The 21322-nt window shown below is 48.6% G+C and overlaps 1 protein-coding gene across 1 annotated transcript in view; it reads left to right on the top strand.

Moving 5' to 3' along the window:
* CCT5 (chaperonin containing TCP1 subunit 5) overlaps positions 1-14336 on the top strand; it is a 147724-nt gene extending 133388 nt beyond the window's left edge. Inside the window, exon 11 of the mRNA XM_040431690.1 lies at positions 14078-14336. Coding sequence (XP_040287624.1) covers positions 14078-14205 — 128 coding nt within the window. The 3' untranslated portion in view covers positions 14206-14336. The remainder of the gene's footprint in view (positions 1-14077) is intronic.
* Positions 14337-21322: the final 6986 nt, after the last annotated feature.

Below are 21322 nucleotides of genomic sequence, written 5' to 3'. Positions count from 1 at the left end.
CTTGCTACTCACTTCCATAGGAGGCGGCAGCGTAACTCACTACGTCACGCGCCTGCGCCGCCTGCTTCATTCATAAAGTGTGTAGAGCAGGCGTGTGACGTAGTGAGTTACGCTGCCGGCTCCCGCCCTGCCTCCTGGAAGTTAGTAGTAAGTACCGTACTACAGCCTGGAGGAATGAATTTACAGTTTAAAGGGATTCTGTCACCAGGTTTGACCCCTGTCAGCTAAACATATGCTGATGTTCAGGGCGTCTTCACGATTCCTAATGTGGGCTTATAAATGTCATCTGTGGGCTTATTTAGCTAAAAAAACAGCTTTTACTAACCTGTCAGTCAAACAAATAAGGTGCCCAAGGGGATGTTAATGGGTGCAAGATGCCCGCCACACCCACCACCGTTCGTGCCCAGCGCCGCCTTTCCGGACTTCTGCGCCGCCTCCTAATCCTCTGTGCGGCCTCTCGCTGTCCCACCCTCCCCCCTCCTTCTGCTGTAAGATCTCGCGCTTGTGCACAGGGCTCTGCCTGATGCGCCCGTGCGGACTTCTCCATTTGGCTTCTTACAGCGAAGTGCGCATGCGCCGGCACTTCGCTCAACCCCTGTATGCGCGAAATCGTACAGCAGAAGGAGGGGGGAGGGAGAGCGAGAGGCTGCACAGAGGATTAGGAGGCGGCGCAGAAGTCCGGAAAGGCGGCGCTGGGCTCGAACGGTGGTGGGTGCGGCGGGCATCTTGCACCCATTAATATCCCCTTGGGCACCTTATTTGTTTGACTGACAGGTTAGTAAAAGCTGTTTTTTAGCTAAATAAGCCCACAGGTGACATTTATAAGCCCACATTAGGAATCGTAAAGACGCCCTGAACATCAGCATATGTTTAGCTGACAGGGGTCAAACCTGGTGACAGAATCCCTTTAACATTGCCTACATGATTACTACAGTGAGCGGGGCCCGGTGTAGTAGAATACAGTGACTGCATTGGGCCCCGCTGCCATTACAAAGCAAGATGCATATTTGCCCCATAAGACGCAGTGCTATTTCTCCCCCCCCCCCCCCCCCCCCCCCCCCACATTTTTTTTTGGGGGGGGGGGTGAGGAAGTGCATCTTATAGCGCGAAAAATATGGTAAGCTTTTTTTTTTTTTTTCATTGAAAATATGCATTTCAATGAAGGAAAATAGCAAAAAAAAAAATATCTTCCCCATATGTTTGGTATTGCAGCGTCCGTAACGACCCGGACTATATAAATATTATGTACATTATCCCCTACGGTGAACTCTGTAAAAAAAAATAAAAATAAAATGATTTAAAAAAAGACAGACAGAATTGCAAATTTATTCTTAGGCCTCTTTCACACTTGGGTTGTCCGGATCCGTCGTGTACTCCATTTGCCGGAAGTGCCCGCCGGATCCGTAACACCGCAAGTGAACTGAAAGCATTTGAAGACTGATCCGTCTTCAAAATGCGTTCAGTGTTACTATGGCACCCAGGACGCTATTAAAGTCCTGGTTGCCATAGTAGTAGTGGGGAGCGGGGGAGCAGTATACTTATCGTCCGTGCGGCTCCCAGGGCGCTCCAGAATGACGTCAGGGCGCCCCATGCGCATGGATGAGGTGATCCATGCGATCACGTCATCCATGTGCGTGGGGCGCCCTGACGTCACTCTGAAGCGCCCCGGGAGCCGCACGGACAGTAAGTATACTGCTCCCCCGCTCCCCACTACACTTTACCATGGCAAACAGGACTTTAGTGTCCTGGCAGCCATGGTAACCATTCAGAAAAAGCTAAACGTCGGATCCGGTAATGCGCCGAAACGACGTTTAGCTTAAGGCCGGATCTGGATTAATGCCTTTCAATGGGCATTGATTCCGGATGCGGCCTTGCGGCAAGTGTTCAGGATTTTTGACCGGAGCAAAAAGCGCAGCATGCTGCGGTATTTTCTCCGGCCAAAAAACGTTCTGTTACGGAACTGAAGACATCCTGAACGGATTTCTCTCCATTCAGAATGCATGGGGATAATCCTGATCAGGATTCTTCCGGCATAGAGCCCCGACGACGGAACTCTATGCCGGAACAGAACAACGCAAGTGTGAAAGAGCCCTTAGTTGCTCCCGATAAAAATGTAATAACAAGCTATCGAAAAGCTCCATTTACTCCAAAATGATACCAATGAAAAAAAATCGTCCTGCAAAAATTAAGCCTTCACACAACTCCATAGAAAGAAAAATAAAAAAGTTATGGGTCTTGGGAATCCACAATGCAAAAACTTTTTTTTTATTTTTTTTTGTCAAGGGGTTTTATTGCAAAAAGTAGTAAAATGTTAAAATAAACTATATGTATTTGGTATCACTGTAATCGTACTGACCCAGAGAATAAAGATATTCTGATATTTGTACCGAACAATGAACTCCGTAAAATTTATAACGTAAAAACGCAGTTGCAGTATTGCTGTTTTTCCCATCTCCCTCCCAGAAAGAGTTAATAAAAGTTATTCAGAAAGTTGTGTACTCCAAAATGGCGCCATTAAAAACTACAACCTGTCCCGCAAAAAACAATCCCTCATAAAGCTATATAGACGGAAAAATAAAAAAGTTATAGCTCTTGGAACATGACTATGAAAAAAGGAAGAAAAACGCTTGGTCAGTAAGGTCCAAAACAGGCTGCTTACTAAGGTGTTAAAGCTTATAATCCTGGACTGGATATCTGATGTAAGGCATCATTATATTGTTTTCTATGAAGTAAGCACTCACAAGTAAATGGTTAATACAGTTGAAAAAAGACATAAGTCCATCAAGTTCAACTAAGGGATAGGTGGGGACGCGAATTCCAGAAGGAAATGAGACTCAGATTTCTACACATTTTCATAAGCATTAAAGAGGCTCCGTCACCTGTTTCAAGTATACCATGCTAGATATATAGTGAAGTAGGGCTCCAAACGCTGATCACGAACATACCTTTTATTTCCCATGTTTCAGGTCCGATCACACTGTAAAATCCACTTTTTAAAATATGCTAATGAGCAAACGGAGCACTCGGAGGCATGCTTATTGCTTCTGAGCAGCGCATCTCCGATGCCCTCCTGCCTTTTAGTGCCGCCCTGTATGTAATAAAAACTCCCCCATTCGTTTAATTGACAGCACTAGACTCACTGGTCTAGCGCTAAGATCCCACACGTGCGCACTCCAACGTATGACTGCATGTGCACACTACACTTGCACCGTCAATCTCGATCAGTCCAATCCCTCTAGTGCGCACGCACCTTCATACGTTGAGTGCGCACGTGCGGGATCTTAGCGCTAGACCAGTGAGTCTAGTGCTGTCAATTAAACGAATGGGGGTGTTTTTATTACATTCGTTTAATTGACAGCACTAGACTCACTGGTCTAGCGCTAAGATCCCGCACGTGCGCACTCAACGTATGAAGGCGCGTGCGCACTAGAGGGATTGGACTGATCGAGGTTGACGGTGCAAGTGTAGTGTGCACATGCAGTCATACGTTGGAGTGCGCACGCGTGAGACCTCAGCGCTAGACCAGTGAGTCTTGCGCTGTCAATCAAATGAATGTGGGGCGTTTTTATTACATAAAGGGCAGCACTAACAGGCAGGAGGATGTCAGAGATGCGGTGCTCAGAAGCAATAGGCATGCCTCCGAGTGCTCTGTTTGCTTATTGGCATATTTCTAAAAGTTTATTTTACAGTGTGATCGGACCTGAAATAAGGGAAATAAAGGTATGTTTGTTATCAGCGTTTGGAGCCATACCTCACTATATTATTTAGCATGGTATACTTGAAACAGGTGACAGAGCCTCTTTAATGTCATTTGCTTTTAAGAAATCATCTAAACCCTTTTTAAAACCGTTCACTGTTCCTGCTGTGACCACGTCCTGAGGAAGTCTATTCCACAGATTCACAGTTCTTACAGTAAAGAAGCTATGATGCTTCTGGAGACTGAACTTTTTCTTCTCAGTCAGAGGCAGTGCCCCCTTGTCTTTTGAGGGCATGTTACATGGAACAGTTTTTAATCGTATTTTTTGTATGGCCCATTTATATATTTGTATAGGTTAATCATACAAACACGAAAAAAGGGGGGGTGTCAGCACATCCCAATGCGTAGGTGCACGTCGCAATGTGGCTGCAAATATACATTTGACAAACACATAGGACAACAGCACTCTACAAACCAAAAGTAGAGTACAAAAGTATATTACATTGTAACTGCTATGCTAATAACTTAGAGATGCTTAGCAAATACATTTTGTACAAAATCATTTGAGCCCGTCTGCCGCACGCCATCATGGATGGCCTTCATGGAATCCAGGGACTATAAATACCAGCATGCATGCTGAGCAGACTACATACTCATGCTAATTAAAATCAGCCTGTGAGGCAGAAGAGGCTAGAGAGTGCACGACCCTGTCTACAGGAGTCAGCCACTACTCCCATGTAATACTAGAACAAAAAGGAAAAATGGAGCTCAAAAAGCCAAATAATAAATGTAATAGATATTTCTCGCCCATATTCCTTGGGGGACACAGGAAACCATGGGTATAGCTCTGCTCCCTAGGAGGCGTGACACTAAGTGAAAGCTGTAAGCCCCTCCTCCATCAGCTATACCCTTCAGCCTGGAGAAGAGACTGCCAGTTTTTGCTTAGTGTCCAAGGAGGCAAGACACCCCCTGCTTATGCAGGGTTGTTTTCCTATGATTTTTTTTATTTTTGCGTTATTTGTTTTTAATTCGATTTTTTTTCTACCTACAGGGACAACAGAGGCGCATTAGACCCCTCTGTTTCTCCCGGGGTTGAGTTGCGCCAGTGCCGGTAATTCCGCACTGCCGCCTCCCCCACAGAAGACAAGATGGACCAGGGCAGCCTCGCTCCCCTGCGTCCCGCCAGCTCAGGGTCGCCCGCACGCCAAGTCCCTCCCCCGGCTTCCTGCCACTGCGGTGACAGGAGCTGAAGGGGCGACCCCCGCTGGATGGACTGAGGGCGAAGACAGCGTATGGTGAGAGTGGCTGCTCCAGCCTCCCCTTCCTCCCTCCCACCGCTGCTACATCCCCCATGGCCGCTGCTACATCCCCCATGGCCACTGCTACATCCCCCATGGCCACTGCTACATGGCCACTGCTACATCGACCGCCCAAGCACCCCCCCGGGCATATCGGGACCGTTACCGGGCAGGGGAGTTTATCTGGGCAAGTCCTTGGCAGGGACGCTGCCTTCAGGGGACGGCTGCAGGCAAAAGCAAGCCGTCTGCCACATCCAGGCGCGGCGGGGGCCGCTTACTTGGCGTGAACGGCGCCATTTCATCTTGGCCGGCACTTCATCACCTTGGGGGTTAAAATCATTTTGCCGTGCGCGCGGGGCTCTGCTTCTTCTTCAGCGCGGCAGAGGGGGGGGCGGAGCTTCCTACATGCGCTCCGCTACTTCCGGTTTCATCGGGCTCCACTTCTCAGTGCTGCGTGGAATCCTCTCTGCCGTGCGATCCTGAAGCCATTCATCTCCGTGCTGCTGCCTCTCCTCCACAGCCTCCTCAGTCTGTTCCCCTTACCGCTGCCGCTTGCATCATCCGGGTCTGGTAGGACTGTTAACCCCCTCCGTGCCACCACTTTTCTTTGGGGTCTCCCACTTTAAGTGCAACATCTTTTTTCCACCATGTCAGACCCTTCTGCAGCCGCCAAGCCTTGGTACCATGCCTGTACTGCTTGTAGGGAACCCTTTCCCCGGGGGCAGTCTGATCCGCACTGTACTGCATGCCGAGCTCCACCGCAGCCTCAGTCGCCCGCTGTGTCGCTCCCTGCTTCCTCTGACCCGCCTGACTGGGCTAGATCCCTGTCCCAGGCCGTGGAAAGCCTCACTCATGTCGTGGGCCGCCTAATAGACAGGCCACCTACCCCGCAGGACGCCTCTCTGACTGTCGCGCCCTCCGGGTCCACTGCTTCTGCCGCTGCAGCGGGTTCACTCTCTTAGTGACCCCTCCCGAGCTAGGCACTCTCAGAAGCGTATTAGAGTAGAGCGAGCCTCCTCCTCTGAGGCCTCACTCTCCCCGCCACGCGTGCGCACCCAGACGAGCCTCTCCTCTCCAAAGGATTCGCTCTCTGAAGGTGAATTGGCGGTTTCAGATTTGGAAATGGACTCGGCCCTGCCGTCCAAGCTAGCCTCAGCGATGGGTCAACTCATCTCTGATATTCGTGACACCTTTAAGGTGCAGGATGATCCCCCTAGCTCTGACGCAGCTAGCGTCTCCTTTATCAGACCCAGGCAGGCCTCAAAAGTCTTTCCAATCCACTCTGATTTCTCCTCTGTGGTGTCTAAGGCTTGGGCTCGCCCGGACGCCCGTTTTGTCAACCCCAAGAAGCTGGACATTTGCTATCCTTTTCCAGCCGATGTCGTGGCCACATGGTCTTCCCCACCCAAGGTGGACCCCCCTGTGGCCCGGCTGTCAAAGAACACGGCCATCCCTGTTCCCGACGGCTCCTCTCTTCAGTCAGCGGAGGACCGTCGCATGGAGACCCTTTCCAAGGGCATTTTTGCTGCCTCCGGTTCTGCTCTCAGACCGGTTTTTTGCCTCTGCTTGGGCAGGGAAAGCAATCTCTGCTTGGGGTGCGCAGCTGGAACACGAGTTGGACTCGGACGTCCCCATCCAGGACCTACGTTCCTTGGCCCAGCTTATTATTCGGGCCGGGAATTTTGTTTGTGAGGCCTCCCTTGATGCGGGAGCCCTTATTGCACGCTCCTCCGCCCTGGCAGTTTCCGTCAGGAGGGAGCTCTGGCTGAAGGTTTGGAAAGCGGACGCTGCCTCCAAACGTTCCTTGGCGGGGCTACCGTTTGCGGGTTCCCGCCTTTTCGGGGTCCGCCTAGACGAACTTATTTCGGAGGCCACGGGTGGTAAAAGCACCCATCTTCCTCAACCCCAAGCCAGGGGCGCCCCCCGCGGACGCCCTGGTGCATCTCGTTTTCGGTCCTCCCGCAGGGCCTCTGGGGCTCCCACCACAGTTGCCGCTTCGGCTCCTCCCCAGGACAAGCGTAGGAAGCCGTTTTTTCGGGCGCAGCCCTCCTGGCGCAAGCCGCAGGCTGCCCGCACACCCGCAGCAAAGCAGTCCTCTGCCTGAAGGCGCGCCCCCACCCACCCGGGTGGGGGGCCGGCTCCTCCTTTTCAGGGACGTCTGGATGGCTCACGTCTCCGACGCCTGGGCCCTCGAAATTGTGTCCTCCGGATACAAAATCGAATTTGCATCCTTCCCTCCAGATCGGTTCTTTCGCTCCCGCCCGCCGCGGGACCCGAAAAGCGCGGCTGCGTTCTCCGCGGCCGTTCAAGCCTTACTGGACAGGGGGGTGATTACCCCCGTTCCTCTAGAGGAAAGGTTCCAAGAGTTCTACTCGAACCTCTTTGTAGTTCCCAAGAAGGGAGGTTCGGTGCGGCCCATTTTGGACCTCAAAAAGCTCAACCGTTTTCTCCTCCTTCGACGGTTTCGGATGGAGTCCCTCCGTTCCGCGGTGGCTTCCCTGGAGCAGGGAGATTTCATGTCTTCCATCGATATACAGGATGCCTACCTCCATGTTCCGGTAGCCCGGTGTCACCATCGCTTCCTCCGATTCGCCGTGGGGGACCTCCACTTCCAGTTTGTCGCCCTTCCCTTTGGGCTGGCAACAGCCCCCCGGGTGTTCACCAAGGTCCTGGCCCCGGTTTTGGCCTTACTCCGTTCCAGGGGTATTTTTCTGCTACCGTACTTGGACGATATCCTCATCAAGGCTCCGTCCCTTTCTCAAGCGGTTGCCAGCGTGGATCTCACTCTAGAGACTCTGGCGAGGTTCGGTTGGGTCATCAACTTCCCCAAGTCCTCCCTTCCCCCCTCCAGACAACTAGTCTTCCTGGGAATGCTTTTAGACACAGGAGCGGCGGAGGTACGTCTTCCCTCGGAAAAACGTCTGATCCTCCGTGGGGCGGTTCGGGGTCTCCTTCTCCACCGTCGACCGTCCTTCCGCTTCTGCATGCGGGTCTTGGGGCAGATGGTTGCCTGCTTCGAGGCGATCCCATTTGCGCAGTTTCACTCCCGCCCTCTCCAACGGGCGATCATCTCCTCCTGGGACAAATCGCCGGAGTCTCTGGATCATCCCTTCCATCTATCGCCTCCGGTGCGGTCATCTCTCCGCTGGTGGTTACAGTCCCCTCTTCTGGGCAGGTCTTTTCTGCCACTCAACTGGTTGGTGGTTACAACCGATGCCAGTCTCTTGGGCTGGGGAGGCGTGTTTCCTCCCCGATCCGTCCAGGGCATTTGGTCTCCATCGGAGTCCAAACTCTCGATCAATGTCCTGGAGCTGAGAGCGGCCCTTCTGTCTCTACGACACTGGACTCATCTGCTGAAGGGTCATCCTGTTCGTGTACAATCGGACAACGCCACGGCTGTGGCGTACATAAACCACCAGGGGGGCACTCGCAGCGCTGCAGCAATGCGGGAGGTCACCAGCATTCTCCGTTGGGCGGAAGCCCACGTCCCGGCCCTATCTGCAATTTTTATTCCAGGGGTGGACAATTGGGCGGCCGACTTCCTCAGTCGCACCACCGTCGACCCCGGCGAGTGGTCTCTTCACCCGGAGGTATTCGAGGCCATTTGCCTTCGTTAGGGCATACCGGACGTGGACCTCATGGCCTCAAAATTCAATCACAAGGTCCCCGCCTATCTGTCCAGGGCCAGGGATCCGGGAGCTTGCGGAGCCGACGCCCTCGTTCTTCCTTGGCGAGGCTTCGCGCGCCCATACATATTCCCTCCCATCCCTCTCCTGCCCAAGGTCCTTCGGAAGATCGCGGCGGAAGGCGTCTCGGTGATTCTGGTCGCTCCGGACTGGCCCCGCCGGTCTTGGTATGCCGACCTCATGCGGCTCCTGGCAGACGCACCCTGGCCGCTGCCCGCCAGGGAAGATCTTCTCTCTCAGGGACCGATCTTCCACCCGCGTTTAGGGTCCCTACGTTTGACGGCGTGGTTGTTGAGACCACCGTCCTGACACGTAGGGGTTTTTCTGCGGACGTCGTCCGCACCATGATCCGCGCCCGTAAGCCGTCCTCTTCTAGGATGTATTATAGGACCTGGAGGACCTTTTTGGGGTTCTGTGCCGATCTGGGGATTCCTCCGCTTTTCTCTCCCCACCGTTTTGTCCTTCCTGCAGAGCGGACTGGCCCAAGGTCTGGGCCTTAGTTCTTTGAAGGGTCAGGTGTCTGCGCTGTCCATTTTGTTTCAGCGCCCACTGGCCCCCCTTGGTCCTGTCAAGACCTTCCTTCAGGGCGTAGCTCACGCGGTTCCCCCGTACCGTCCTCCGGTACCGCCCTGGGACCTGAACCTGGTTCTCTCAGCGCTCCAGGCTTCCCCTTTCGAGCCTCTGCGGACGGTTTCCTTGCGACTTCTGTCCTGCAAGGTTATTTTCCTTGTAGCCGTCACCTCTCTTCGGAGGGTGTCCGAATTGGCTGCACTCTCCTGTCTGGAACCTTTCCTAGTGTTCCACCAGGACAAGGTGGTTCTTCGTCCGGTCCCTTCCTTCCTTCCTAAGGTGGTCTCCGCCTTTCATCTGAACGAGGACATCGTTCTCCCCTCTTTGTGTCCTTCCCCTTCCCACCCGCGGGAGAGGAAGCTTCATCGCCTGGACATTGTCAGGGCGCTCAAGATTTACCTGGAAGTAACCAGCTCTTTCAGGCATACTGACTCGCTCTTTGTGGTCCCGGAGGGGTCACGCAGAGGGATGGCGGCATCCAAAGTTGCTATCGCCCGTTTTGTCAAGATGGCTGTTACTGAGGCTTATCTCGCCAAGGGCAAGGTTCCGCCCCTTGGTGTTACCGCTCACTCCACTAGAGCGGTCGGGGCTTCCTGGGCTCAGAGGAATCGGGCTTCTACGGAGCAGATTTGCAAGGCGGCCACTTGGTCCTCCTTGCACACCTTCACCAAGTTCTACAGGGTGCATACTCATGCGTCGGCTGACGCTGCTTTAGGCCGTCTGGTGTTGCAGGCGGCAGTTGATTGATGCCTCTGGTGTTGGTTGAGTTTGTTCTGGTCCCTCCCTTCTGGGACTGCTCTGGAACGTCCCATGGTTTCCTGTGTCCCCCAAGGAATATGGGCGAGAAAAGGAGACTTTTGTATTACTTACCAGTAAAGTCTCTTTCTCGCTCTTCCTTGGGGGACACAGCACCCGCCCTTCATTTGGGTTACAGTTGTGGTTCCGGCTTGGTTGCCCCCGTTGGGGCTCGACAGTTCTTTTTCCGGGTAGTGGTTATCTTTCACTACTTGGACACGCAACTGGCAGTCTCTTCTCCAGGCTGAAGGGTATAGCTGATGGAGGAGGGGCTTACAGCTTTCACTTAGTGTCACGCCTCCTAGGGAGCAGAGCTATACCCATGGTTTCCTGTGTCCCCCAAGGAAGAGCGAGAAAGAGACTTTACTGGTAAGTAATACAAAAGTCTCCTTTTTATTGAGACATAAACAAACATCAAAGATACATACAAAAAATGCAGTGGGACAGGGAACAGAAAAGGAGCAGGGGAAGGAGAAAACTGCACCACCCTGGAAGGGACACTCCGGTCAGAAGTGATAGTGTGTACAATCAGCAGGATAAATACATAATAAAAAAATATAGTTCAACTGCGGATACACAATGGATGTAATAGGAGCGGTGAGTCCAAAAAGGTACAGAGCTCACAACCCATGAGCATATATACCCAGCCTGCAGGTGAATACCTGGCAATGAGTAGAGAACCAAATAAGGGAAGGCACGCCGAAACGCGCGTTGGGGTAGCGCCATCCTGGTTGGTCTCCTCCTGGTCTGATTTTCCGGTGAGTCTTGTCCTAATTTTCCCTATCCCGGCCTTCCCTTATTTGGTTCTCTACTCATTGCCAGGTATTCACCTGCAGGCTGGGTATATATGCTCATGGGTTGTGAGCTCTGTACCTTTTTGGACTCACCGCTCCTATTACATCCATTGTGTATCCGCAGTTGAACTATATTTTTTTTATTATGTATTTATCCTGCTGATTGTACACACTATCACTTCTGACCGGAGTGTCCCTTCCAGGGTGGTGCCGTTTTCTCCTTCCCCTGCTCCTTTTCTGTTCCCTGTCCCACTGCATTTTTTGTATGTATCTTTGATGTTTGTTTATGTCTCAATAAAATATCTATTACATTTATTATTTGGCTTTTTGAGCTCCATTTTTCCTTTTTGTTCTGATATTGTGCTCGGGAGCTTTAGCAGAGTTATTTCTATAGGGGTGTCATTGTGGGTGTATTGAGTGAGCACTGGCTCCTCTCTTAATATTATTATTATTATTCCCGTTTTTGGCGCTCCTGGGGTCATCCCCCTCTTCTTCTTCCCATGTAATACTAGAAACACAAAAAAAGGGGGGGTCAGCACATCCCAATGCTAATACTAATTAGCATGAGTATGTAGTCTGCTCAGCATGCATGCTGGTATTTATAGTCCCTGGATTCCATGAAGGCCATTTTGGCTCCACACAGATATGGATCAACAGGGGCCCAGCATGCATGTGGGACCTGCACTTCCTGCATTTCATGGTCGCTGTTATGGCACCCAATAGGTGAGCTTTAGCTTGGCGTGCGGCAGACGGGCTCAAATGATTTTGTACAAAATGTATTTTCTAAGCATCTCTAAGTTATTATCATAGCAGTTACAATGTAATATACTTTTGTACTCTACTTTTGGTTTGAAGAGTGCTGTTGCCCTATGTGTTTGTCAAATGTATAGGTTAATTATGTCCTCCCTTAGACGTGTCTTCTCCAGACTAAATAATTAATTTAATTCTTTTACTCTTTCTTCATAAGGGGCACGGAGGGTCTTGGTTATCAGTTTGGTCGCTCTCCTCTGTACTTTTTCAAGCTGCAGAGCATCCTTTTTATGGACTGGTGCCCAGAACTGAACTGCATATTCCAGATGATGCCGCACCAACACTTTGTAAAGTTACCACTTTACACTTTAATACTACCGTATTACATCCCTGCCTCGCTAGTCCATGCCTCCTTTAATGCATGACAATATCCTGGTAGCCTTAGAAGCAGCTGATTGGCATTGTATGCTGTTATTTAATGTACCATCTACAAGGACACCCAAATCCTTCTCTATACACTCACCTAAAGAATTATTAGGAACACCTGTTCTATTTCTCATTAATGCAATTATCTAGTCAACCAATCACATGGCAGTTGCTTCAATGCATTTAGGGGGGTGGTCCTGGTCAAGACAATCTCCTGAACTCCAAACTGAATGTCAGAATGGGAAAGAAAGGTGATTTAAGCAATTTTGAGCGTGGCATGGTTGTTGGTGCCAGACGGGCCGGTCTGAGTATTTCACAATCTGCTCAGTTACTGGGATTTTCACGCACAACCATTTCTAGGGTTTACAAAGAAATGGTGTGAAAAGGGAAAAACATCCAGTATGCGGCAGTCCTGTGGGCAAAAATGCCCTGTGGATGCTAGAGGTCAGAGGAGAATGGGCCGACTGACTCAAGCTGATAGAGCAACGTTGACTGAAATAACCACTCGTTACAACCGAGGTATGCAGCAAAGCATTTGTGAAGCCACAACACGCACAACCTTGAGGCGGATGGGCTACAACAGCAGAAGACCCCACCGGGTACCACTCATCTCCACTACAAATAGGAAAAAGAGGCTACAATTTGCACGAGCTCACCAAAATTGGACTGTTGAAGACTGGAAAAATGTTGCCTGGTCTGATTAGTCTCGATTTCTGTTGAGACATTCAAATGGTAGAGTCCGAATTTGGCGTAAACAGAATGAGAACATGTATCCATCCTCTGGCTACTTCCAGCAGGATAATGCACCATGTCACAAAGCTCGAATCATTTCAAATTGGTTTCTTGAACATGCCAATGAGTTCACTGTACTAAAATGGCCCCCACAGTCACCAGATCTCAACCCAATAGATCATCTTTGGGATGTGGTGGAATGGGAGCTTCGTGCCCTGGATGTGCATCCCTCAAATCTCCATCAACTGCAAGATGCTATCCTATCAATATGGGCCAACATTTCTAAAGAATGCTATCAGCACCTTGTTGAATCAATGCCACATAGAATTAAGGCAGTTCTGAAGGCAAAAGGGGTCCAACACCGTATTAGTATGGTGTTCCTAATAATTCTTTAGGTGAGTGTATATGGATTAATAAAATTTTTGAAATATTTCAGAGGCTTGGATCAAATGATGTAGGGATTTGCCATTTCCTCTGCTATCCCTTTTGTAATTTGATTTCTATACAAATGCTATATTTTCACTATTGTATTCACACTTTAGCATCAATTAAAACTTGAGACAGCCATACTAAGAATTTTTCCAGAAGTTGGTAATCGTTTACAGGGTGCTGAGATGTGTACCACAGATGGTTTTTATCTGCATCTGGGGTTCCTAAAATGTAATTTGAGCCTATAACTTGACTATAGTTGTAAATTGCAACTGCAAATACTTCACATGTAGTGTGTGTGCAGCAGAGGTTCACAGCAAACTTGGCTCCTGCTGTAAAAAAAAAAAAAAAAAAAAGTGCAATGGGTTTTTCACTTCTTTAATCCTTTGCATTGCAAAGCCTGAAAACCCCAATTAAGTTCAATGTAAATTGACATCTTGTGGATTAAAAACCTACAATTTAAGTCTGTTTACGCTGCAGTATTTTATAACAATGTGTAGATACAAGTTAACAAATCTTATCCACTTTGCTGGTTCTAGATGGGCTGACTCATGCTTTGTTTTAGAAACATGGACCTTGTGTCTGCTCCTCTGACCCAAACTGACTGCATGATAGTTATTTATGGTACAATAGAGCCCCGATCAGAGGGGAAGTGACCATATTATAATTTACTAGAATGCAGTCTGGGAAATGTGGCCAACAGATGGCACATGTCTACTGGACCAAGTGCGGTTGTGTGAATCGGCCCTAAATGCACAGAATTTCTACAATTCCATTGCAGAGAACCCACAGCCTTTAAGCCATGTGTGGCCATTTCCTTCTAGTTCTGATGTTAAGACTTGGATTTTAAATTTTATTTCAATTTTTTTTATTTATATTTTCTTTTTTTTTTTCTGTCAGACATGAAACAGCAGCATGTCATAGAAACTCTGATTGGCAAAAAACAGCAGCTGTCCTTGGCAACACAAGTTGTTAAAATGATTTTGAAGATTGATGACATACGCAGACCTGGTGAAACAGAGGAGTAAAAATGCTTCTGAATTAAGCGACTATAAGCAAATTCCACTTGGCAGTTTCCAAAAGTTATTTATTGTGTAACACTTTTTCACATACTGTGTGTCTACTTCTATATTAAAAAATACATTTGTCATCCTTGCTATGGTTTTGTTGTTTACTTGCTGCAACTACTATAATTGATGTATTTGATATTGGTGTCTCAATCTGTAGGTAATACATGTATAATAAGATTTTTTTGGTGACAATAATAACTAGTAAATAAATGAAATTTGCCATTGATCAGTTAAAAGTGTGTACCATTGTAATAACTTTATATAAAGATGGAGTTGGAGGTGCAAAAGTGACATATCTTATCAATCCTCTGCTACTGATTGATTGCTGCTCCAGTCCCTGCTCTTCTTGTTCTCAACATTCTGGAAACAGCTTGGACTGCCTGCTCAGCCAATCTCTGCCCACAGTGGTGACCCACCTGACTTAATTTTTATTTAAAATGATCACAACGGTGTCCGGTATTAGTATCGGGGGACTTTAATTGCGTCCTGGACCCCGAAATGGACAGAGTATCCAATGTTGTAAAAATATAAAGGGAATCAGTTAAAACACGTATCGCTCCAGGGGTTTTGTCAGGAAACGGGGCTAATAGATATTTGGCGGAAGCTATATGGCAATAGGCAGGTGTTTTCATGCTTTAGTAAGACCTATAATGCCATGTCTAGAATTGATATTTCATTGGCCAACAGTGATATGATCACCTTAATTTTGAAAATGAAATATGAGACCCATGGAATAGGGATCGACCGATTATCAGTTTGGCCGATATTATCGGCCGATATTCAGGATTTTGAACGTTATCGGTATCTGCATCTATTTTGCCGATATTCCGATAACGTATTGGGAACACAGAACGCGCTGCTCTCAGCGATCTCTGTGTTCCCTCCGCAGCACAGGGGAGAAGGACGCAGTGTCTCCCTCCCTCTGTGCTGCTGCTGTCGCTGCCGCCAATGAGAGGAGAGAAGATAAGAGGAGGGGAGCGCAGTGCGCCCCCCCAAGCCCCCCAGTATTAATCATTGGTGGCGCAGTGCGCCCCCCCATCCCAATCACAATAGTAAAAACATTGGTGGCGCAGTGCGCCCCCCCCCCCCCCCCCCCCCCCAGTATTAATCATTGGTGGCAGTGGCCACAGGATCCCCTCTCCCCTGCTCCTCCGATCGGAGCCCCAGCAGTGTAATCCTGGGGCTCTGATCGGTTACCATGGCAGCCAGGACGCTATTGAAGCCCTGGCTGCCATGTTCAGCTCCATGCTGCTGTGTGCACAAAGCACAGAGCAGCAGGGACAGTTTGAGATCCTATTCACCCTGATAGAGATCTATCAGGGTGAATAGGACAAGGGTTCTAGTCCCTAAGGGGGCTAAAAAGTAGTAAAAAAAAAAAAAACCACATATATTAAGTATAAATGAAAAAGATTATTGTTAATGTGTATTATTATTTTTTTTTAACATATTAATTTTCAGCAGATTTGTGTAGTAAATTTTTTTTTTTTCTCTCAAAAATTAAAATTCCCAGAATATCGGTATAAATTATCGGCTATCGGCCCTAAAAAATCAATATCTGTCGATCCCTACCATGGAATCTCGGACCACTCGCAGATCATGATAGCTATTAAGATAGGGGGACACATATGTGTTAGACCTTTTAGATTGAACTCCCACTGGTTATCTATCATAAAAGATCAAGACAGGATAAATAAGGAACGCGCCCAATTTTGGATGCAAAATATGGGATCAACACATATTCACTTTGTGTGGGATGCGATGAAAGCGAATCTTCGCGGCCTGTACTATAGTATAATTAAAGTAAAAAGGGCAGAGTTTCTTAAAGAGAGGTCTGGAGGAGAATTTAAAATATCTGAAAGCAACCCTTACAAAAAATAACGATGAGAGTACTCGGGCCCAGCTTAAAATAGCCAAAGATAAATATACAAATTACATGACACATAAGACACAGAACAGTTTTTTTCAAGGCTATGATCATTTTAGTGAGGCGGAAAAGCCAAGTAAACTACTAGTCTCCATAATATCCAACCAAAGAGGATGTAATAAAATTAGGCAGATCCAAACAAGTGATGGCCAGATTACGAACAAGGCAGAGGAAATTGAGGGGGAATTTCACACAGGCGCGCGCGCTCACAGGAACGGAAGGTAAGAGAGTTGATCTCCAGCCTGCCAGCGGCAATCGTTCGCTGGCAGGCTGGAGATGTGTTTTTTCCCATATCATCACCATGACGGCCACAAGGAGATTGACCCATGACCTCTGTGGGGGCAGGAAACAGAGAAGAGGTTAAATTGCCCCCTCCCACCACCACACCTCAGTGTTCCTGTCCCCACTGTGGCCAGGGTCAGAGAAGAGTCTCCCTGCGGACGGCAGGGAGATGAAGATAGGAAATAGTCTCCTTTTTTATTTTTCTTTGTCTCCAGGAGGGTCCGAGGACGGTCTCCTGGTTACCTGAAGCTCATCGGAGCTCCCCCAGTCCGCCGGCGGCCGCGTGCTTATGCTGGGCTGGGGGATATCGGGAGGTCTCGCTCCGGCTGGTCTGGAGCCTGCTCCCGGGCCGCAATCTCCTCCTCCCCTGTGGGTCGGGCTGGTGCGGCCGGCGTGTGCGCACGCCGACGTCAGTGACGTCACTTCCGGGTTCGGTCATGTGACGCAACCCGGAAGTAAAGCGCAGGAGGCTGAGCAGTTTGAAAAAAAGGCGGGACGGCCATGGGAACGCCGATCTGAGGTCTGTGAGTACTGCAATTGCTTTGCTTGGAATATGTCAGGTCCTGAGATACAAACTGTTATGGAGCTTGATGCCCCCTCTCTGCCTCCTGTAAGTATCCCTCTGGGGGTCCGCTTTTCTTATAGCACTGTATTTTTACTAGGCCTATTTCTGATGCCTCTATTCCATATCTATTTCAGGCTAAAGAGGCGCAAAAAAAGTTTAATAAACCTCCTCGCTGCATCTCTTGTGCTAAAAGACTGCCTGAAGGATATGGAAAGAAGCTGTGTAAAGCATGTATTTCTGATGTGGTCCAGCAGGAACAGTCGTCCCTTATGGAGAATATCAGATCTGTGGTTCAGGAAGAAATTAGGGCCGCTAGAGTTGCTCAGTCTGATCCCCAGGACGAGCCCTCTCGCAAGCGTCCGCGTTCTAGGATCATTACCTCTGGATCCGAGGATGCCGACGATAAAGCCTCCACTTCCATGCAGTGGGAGGATGATCTCTCTCTCTCTGAAGGAGAAATATACGAAAATAATAAGAAATTTTATTTTTCCTCTGAAGAGATGAGTGACTTATTAAAGGCAGTCAGAACAACAATGGGGATTGAGGAAACCCCTAGGTCCTTATCCATTCAGGACGAAATGTTCGGGGGACTCAAGGTGAAAAAATCCAGGGTCTTCCCCATAAACGAACACATTAGACAAATGATTCTGGAGGAATGGTCAGAACCAGAAAAACGTTTGGGGATTTCCAAAGAATTTAAAAATCGACTGTTGTTCGACCCCTCTCAGTCTAAGTTGTTCGACGAGACCCCTAAAATAGATGTGCAGGTGGCGAAGGTTAATAAAAAAAACTGCCCTGCCGTTTGAGGATGCCGCCCAATTGAAAGACGCTATGAAGCGGAAGGCAGATGCCCTTTTAAGGAAAGCTTGGGAGGCCTCCATGTTTAACATCAAGACCAACATCGCAGCAACGTCTGTCGCCAGGTCTATGTACTTATGGTTAGGAGAGCTTGAGAACCACCTAAGCAGTAAGACCTCCAGGGAAGAAATCTTGCAGTCCATCCCGCTACTTAAATCAGCTACGGGGTTCCTGGCAGATGCATCGGCTGAGTCTATTAGATTCTGCGCTAAGGAGGCAGGGCTTTCCAATGCAGCTCGTCGGGCTTTGTGGATGAAGTCTTGGTCGGGCGATAGTTTCTAAACAGAAGTTAATATCTATCCCCTTTTCAGGAGAATATGTATTCGGGCCGGTCCTAGACGAAATTCTTGAGAAAGCGGCCGACAAAAAGAAGGGATTCCCTGAGGAAAGGTCCTTTAGAAAGAACCAGTCCTTTCGGTCTTACGGTGGACAAAACAAGTCTGTTAGAGGGAAAGGCAAGTCAGGCTGCTGGTCTTATCCCAAAGGAGGGAGAGGCTTCCTTCTCAAGCCCCAATCCAAATTCAAGGACAAACAATGACGCCATTGTAGGGGGGAGACTGAAGGATTTCCTGGGTCCATGGTCTCTAACATCAAGAAATCCCTGGGCCTTGGATATCATTCGGCAAGGTTACAGGATCGAGTTCACCTCTCTCCCCCCTCCAAGATTTGTCGTCACAAAGATGCCTACCAGATTCTCCAACCTAAATATTTTTCAAGGAGTCCAGGACTTGGTGAAGAAGGGTGCAGTAATCCCAGTTCCTGCATCTCAAAGAGGTCAAGGGTACTATTCAACCCTATTCTTAGTAAGGAAAAAGGAAGGAGACTTCCGGACCATCATAAACTTGAAACATCTGAACAAGTTTATTCTTTACAGGAAGTTCAAGATGGAGTCTCTCAGATCCATAGTACCATTGATAAAGCTAGGGGCATTTATGTGCTCGGTCGACCTGAAGGACGCCTATCTGCACGTCCCCATTCACCCAGATCACCAGAGGTTTCTAAGATTTGCTATCCTAGATCCTTCCAATCGGATTCGTCATTTCCAATTTATAGCACTACCCTTCGGGATTTCAGCCGCTCCAAGGCTTTTCACCAAATTAGTGATAGAGATGATAGCCCCACTCAGACAGGAAGGGTTAAATATAGTGCCATATCTGGACGACTTTCTAATTATAGCAGACTCAAAAGAACTCCTGCTATCGGACTTGGAAATATTTCTGTCCCGCCTGTCTCCAACTAGGATGGATAGTGAACGAATCCAAGTCAATGTTGGTTCCATCCGAGAAGGTGAGGTTCCTGGGAGTTACTCTGGACTCCGTAACTCAGTCAACCTTCCTTCCACAGAGCAAGGTCCAGTCCCTGATAAACAAGGTGAGGCACTTCCAACGCCGGAAAGGATGTTCAGTGAGGGAAGCAATGAGCCTACTCGGCCTCCTAACCTCCTGTATACCTTCTGTCGAGTGGGCACAGGCTCACTGCCGAGTGATACAGAACTGGCTATTGTCCCACTGGAACAAGAAGGGCTCTCTGGACTCCAAACTTCCAATTCCAGGATCAGTAAAGAGCTCTCTCTCATGGTGGATGAAGGAGAAGAATCTTTTCCAGGGAGTCCCATGGATCAAATCGCCCTCAATTACCATCTTCACGGATGCCAGCCAATCCGGTTGGGGAGCGAAAATCGACAAAGCCTATTTCCAGGGGACGTGGAAGCCTCTGATATCTGCCCAATCCTCAAATTTCAGGGAGCTGTATGCGGTAAGAGAAGCTCTACTCTCCGCCAGACAGTTGATAAGAAATCAGCATGTGAAAGTCCTATCGGACAATGTGACCGTGGTCTCCTACTTGAAACACCAGGGAGGTACTCGATCAAGGAAACTCCAGAGTATCTCAGAGGAAATTTTCTTCTTTGCAGAGAAAGAACTAAAATCCATCTCAGCAATGCACCTGAAGGGGTCCCAGAATCTAGAAGCGGACTTTTTGAGCAGACAAGTGGTAGATCATACAGAGTGGGCACTGAATCCAGAGGTCTTCAATATGCTAACCCAGAGATGGGGGCTTCCTATAATAGACCTGTTCGCATCAAGGAGAAATACGAAAGTTCAAACATTCTGCTCCCTAAATGCAGGAGATCATCCCTGGAAGATAGATGCCTTCTCCCTAAAATGGTGCTGGGATCTAGGGTACGCATTCCCTCCGTTGCCTCTCATCCCAAGGGTCATTCAGAAGATTCAGGAGGGGAGAACCACAGTAATATTGATCGCCCCGTTCTGGCCGAAGAGAAGTTGGTTCGCTCCTCTATTGAAACTAGCAATAGACGAACCAGTGAGACTCCCACTCAGAGGGGACATCCTATACCAGGGTCCTTTGCTGCATCCTCATCCGGAGTTTCTGAAGCTCACGGCTTGGATCCTGAGGTCTCCTGGTCTAGTATTCACACATTTGTGAAACATTACCGTTTGGATTTATCTGGAACCTCTGGCCTCTCCTTTGGTCGGAAGGTTCTCCAAGCGGTTGCCCCCACCCTTAAAAAATAATTTTATAACTCTCCTTGTGGCCGTCATGGTGATGATATGGGAAAACCGGAATTAGACTTACCGGTAATTCAGTTTCCATGAAATCACCATGACGGCCCATATATTCCCTCCCTTTCTTTTAAGTTCTTTTCACCGGTATTTTCTGGTATGATGTAATACTGGGAAATACTAAGACACTTCTGGCACTTGATATCTTTGGAACACTGAGGTGTGGTGGTGGGAGGGGGCAATTTAACCTCTTCTCTGTTTCCTGCCCCCACAGAGGTCATGGGTCAATCTCCTTGTGGCCGTCATGGTGATTTCATGGAAACTGAATTACCGGTAAGTCTAATTCCGGTTTTTTAACCCCTAACAGGTATATTAGACGCTGTTTTGATAACAGCGTCTAATATACCTGCTACCTGGTCCTCTGGTGGTCCCCTTTGTTTGGATCGACCACCAGAGGACACAGGTAGCTCAGTAAAGTAGCACCAAGCACCACTACACTACACTACACCCCCCCCGTCACTTATTAGCCCCTGATCACCCCATATAGACTTTCTGATCACACCCCTGTCATTGATCAACCCCCTGTAAAGCTCCATTCAGATGTCCGCATGATTTTTACGGATCCACTGATAGATGGATCGGATCCGCAAAACGCATACGGACGTCTGAATGAAGCCTTACAGGGGCTTGATCAATGACTGTGGTTATCACCCCATATAGACTCCCTGATCACCCCCCTGTCATTGATTACACCCCTGTCATTGATCAACCCTCTGTAAGGCTCCATTCAGACATTTTTTTGGCCCAAGTTAGCGGAATTATTTTTTTTTTTCTTACTAAGTCTCATATTCCACTAACTTGTGTCAAAAAATAAAATCTCACATGAACTCACCATACCCCTCACGGAATCCAAATGCGTAAAAT

This window comes from Bufo bufo, chromosome 5 (genome assembly GCF_905171765.1).
Source record: "Bufo bufo chromosome 5, aBufBuf1.1, whole genome shotgun sequence".
In the NCBI taxonomy this organism is placed as follows: Eukaryota; Metazoa; Chordata; class Amphibia; order Anura; family Bufonidae; genus Bufo; species Bufo bufo.
Note: the sequence above shows the minus strand (reverse complement) of the source record. Positions and strands in the feature narration are given on the sequence as shown.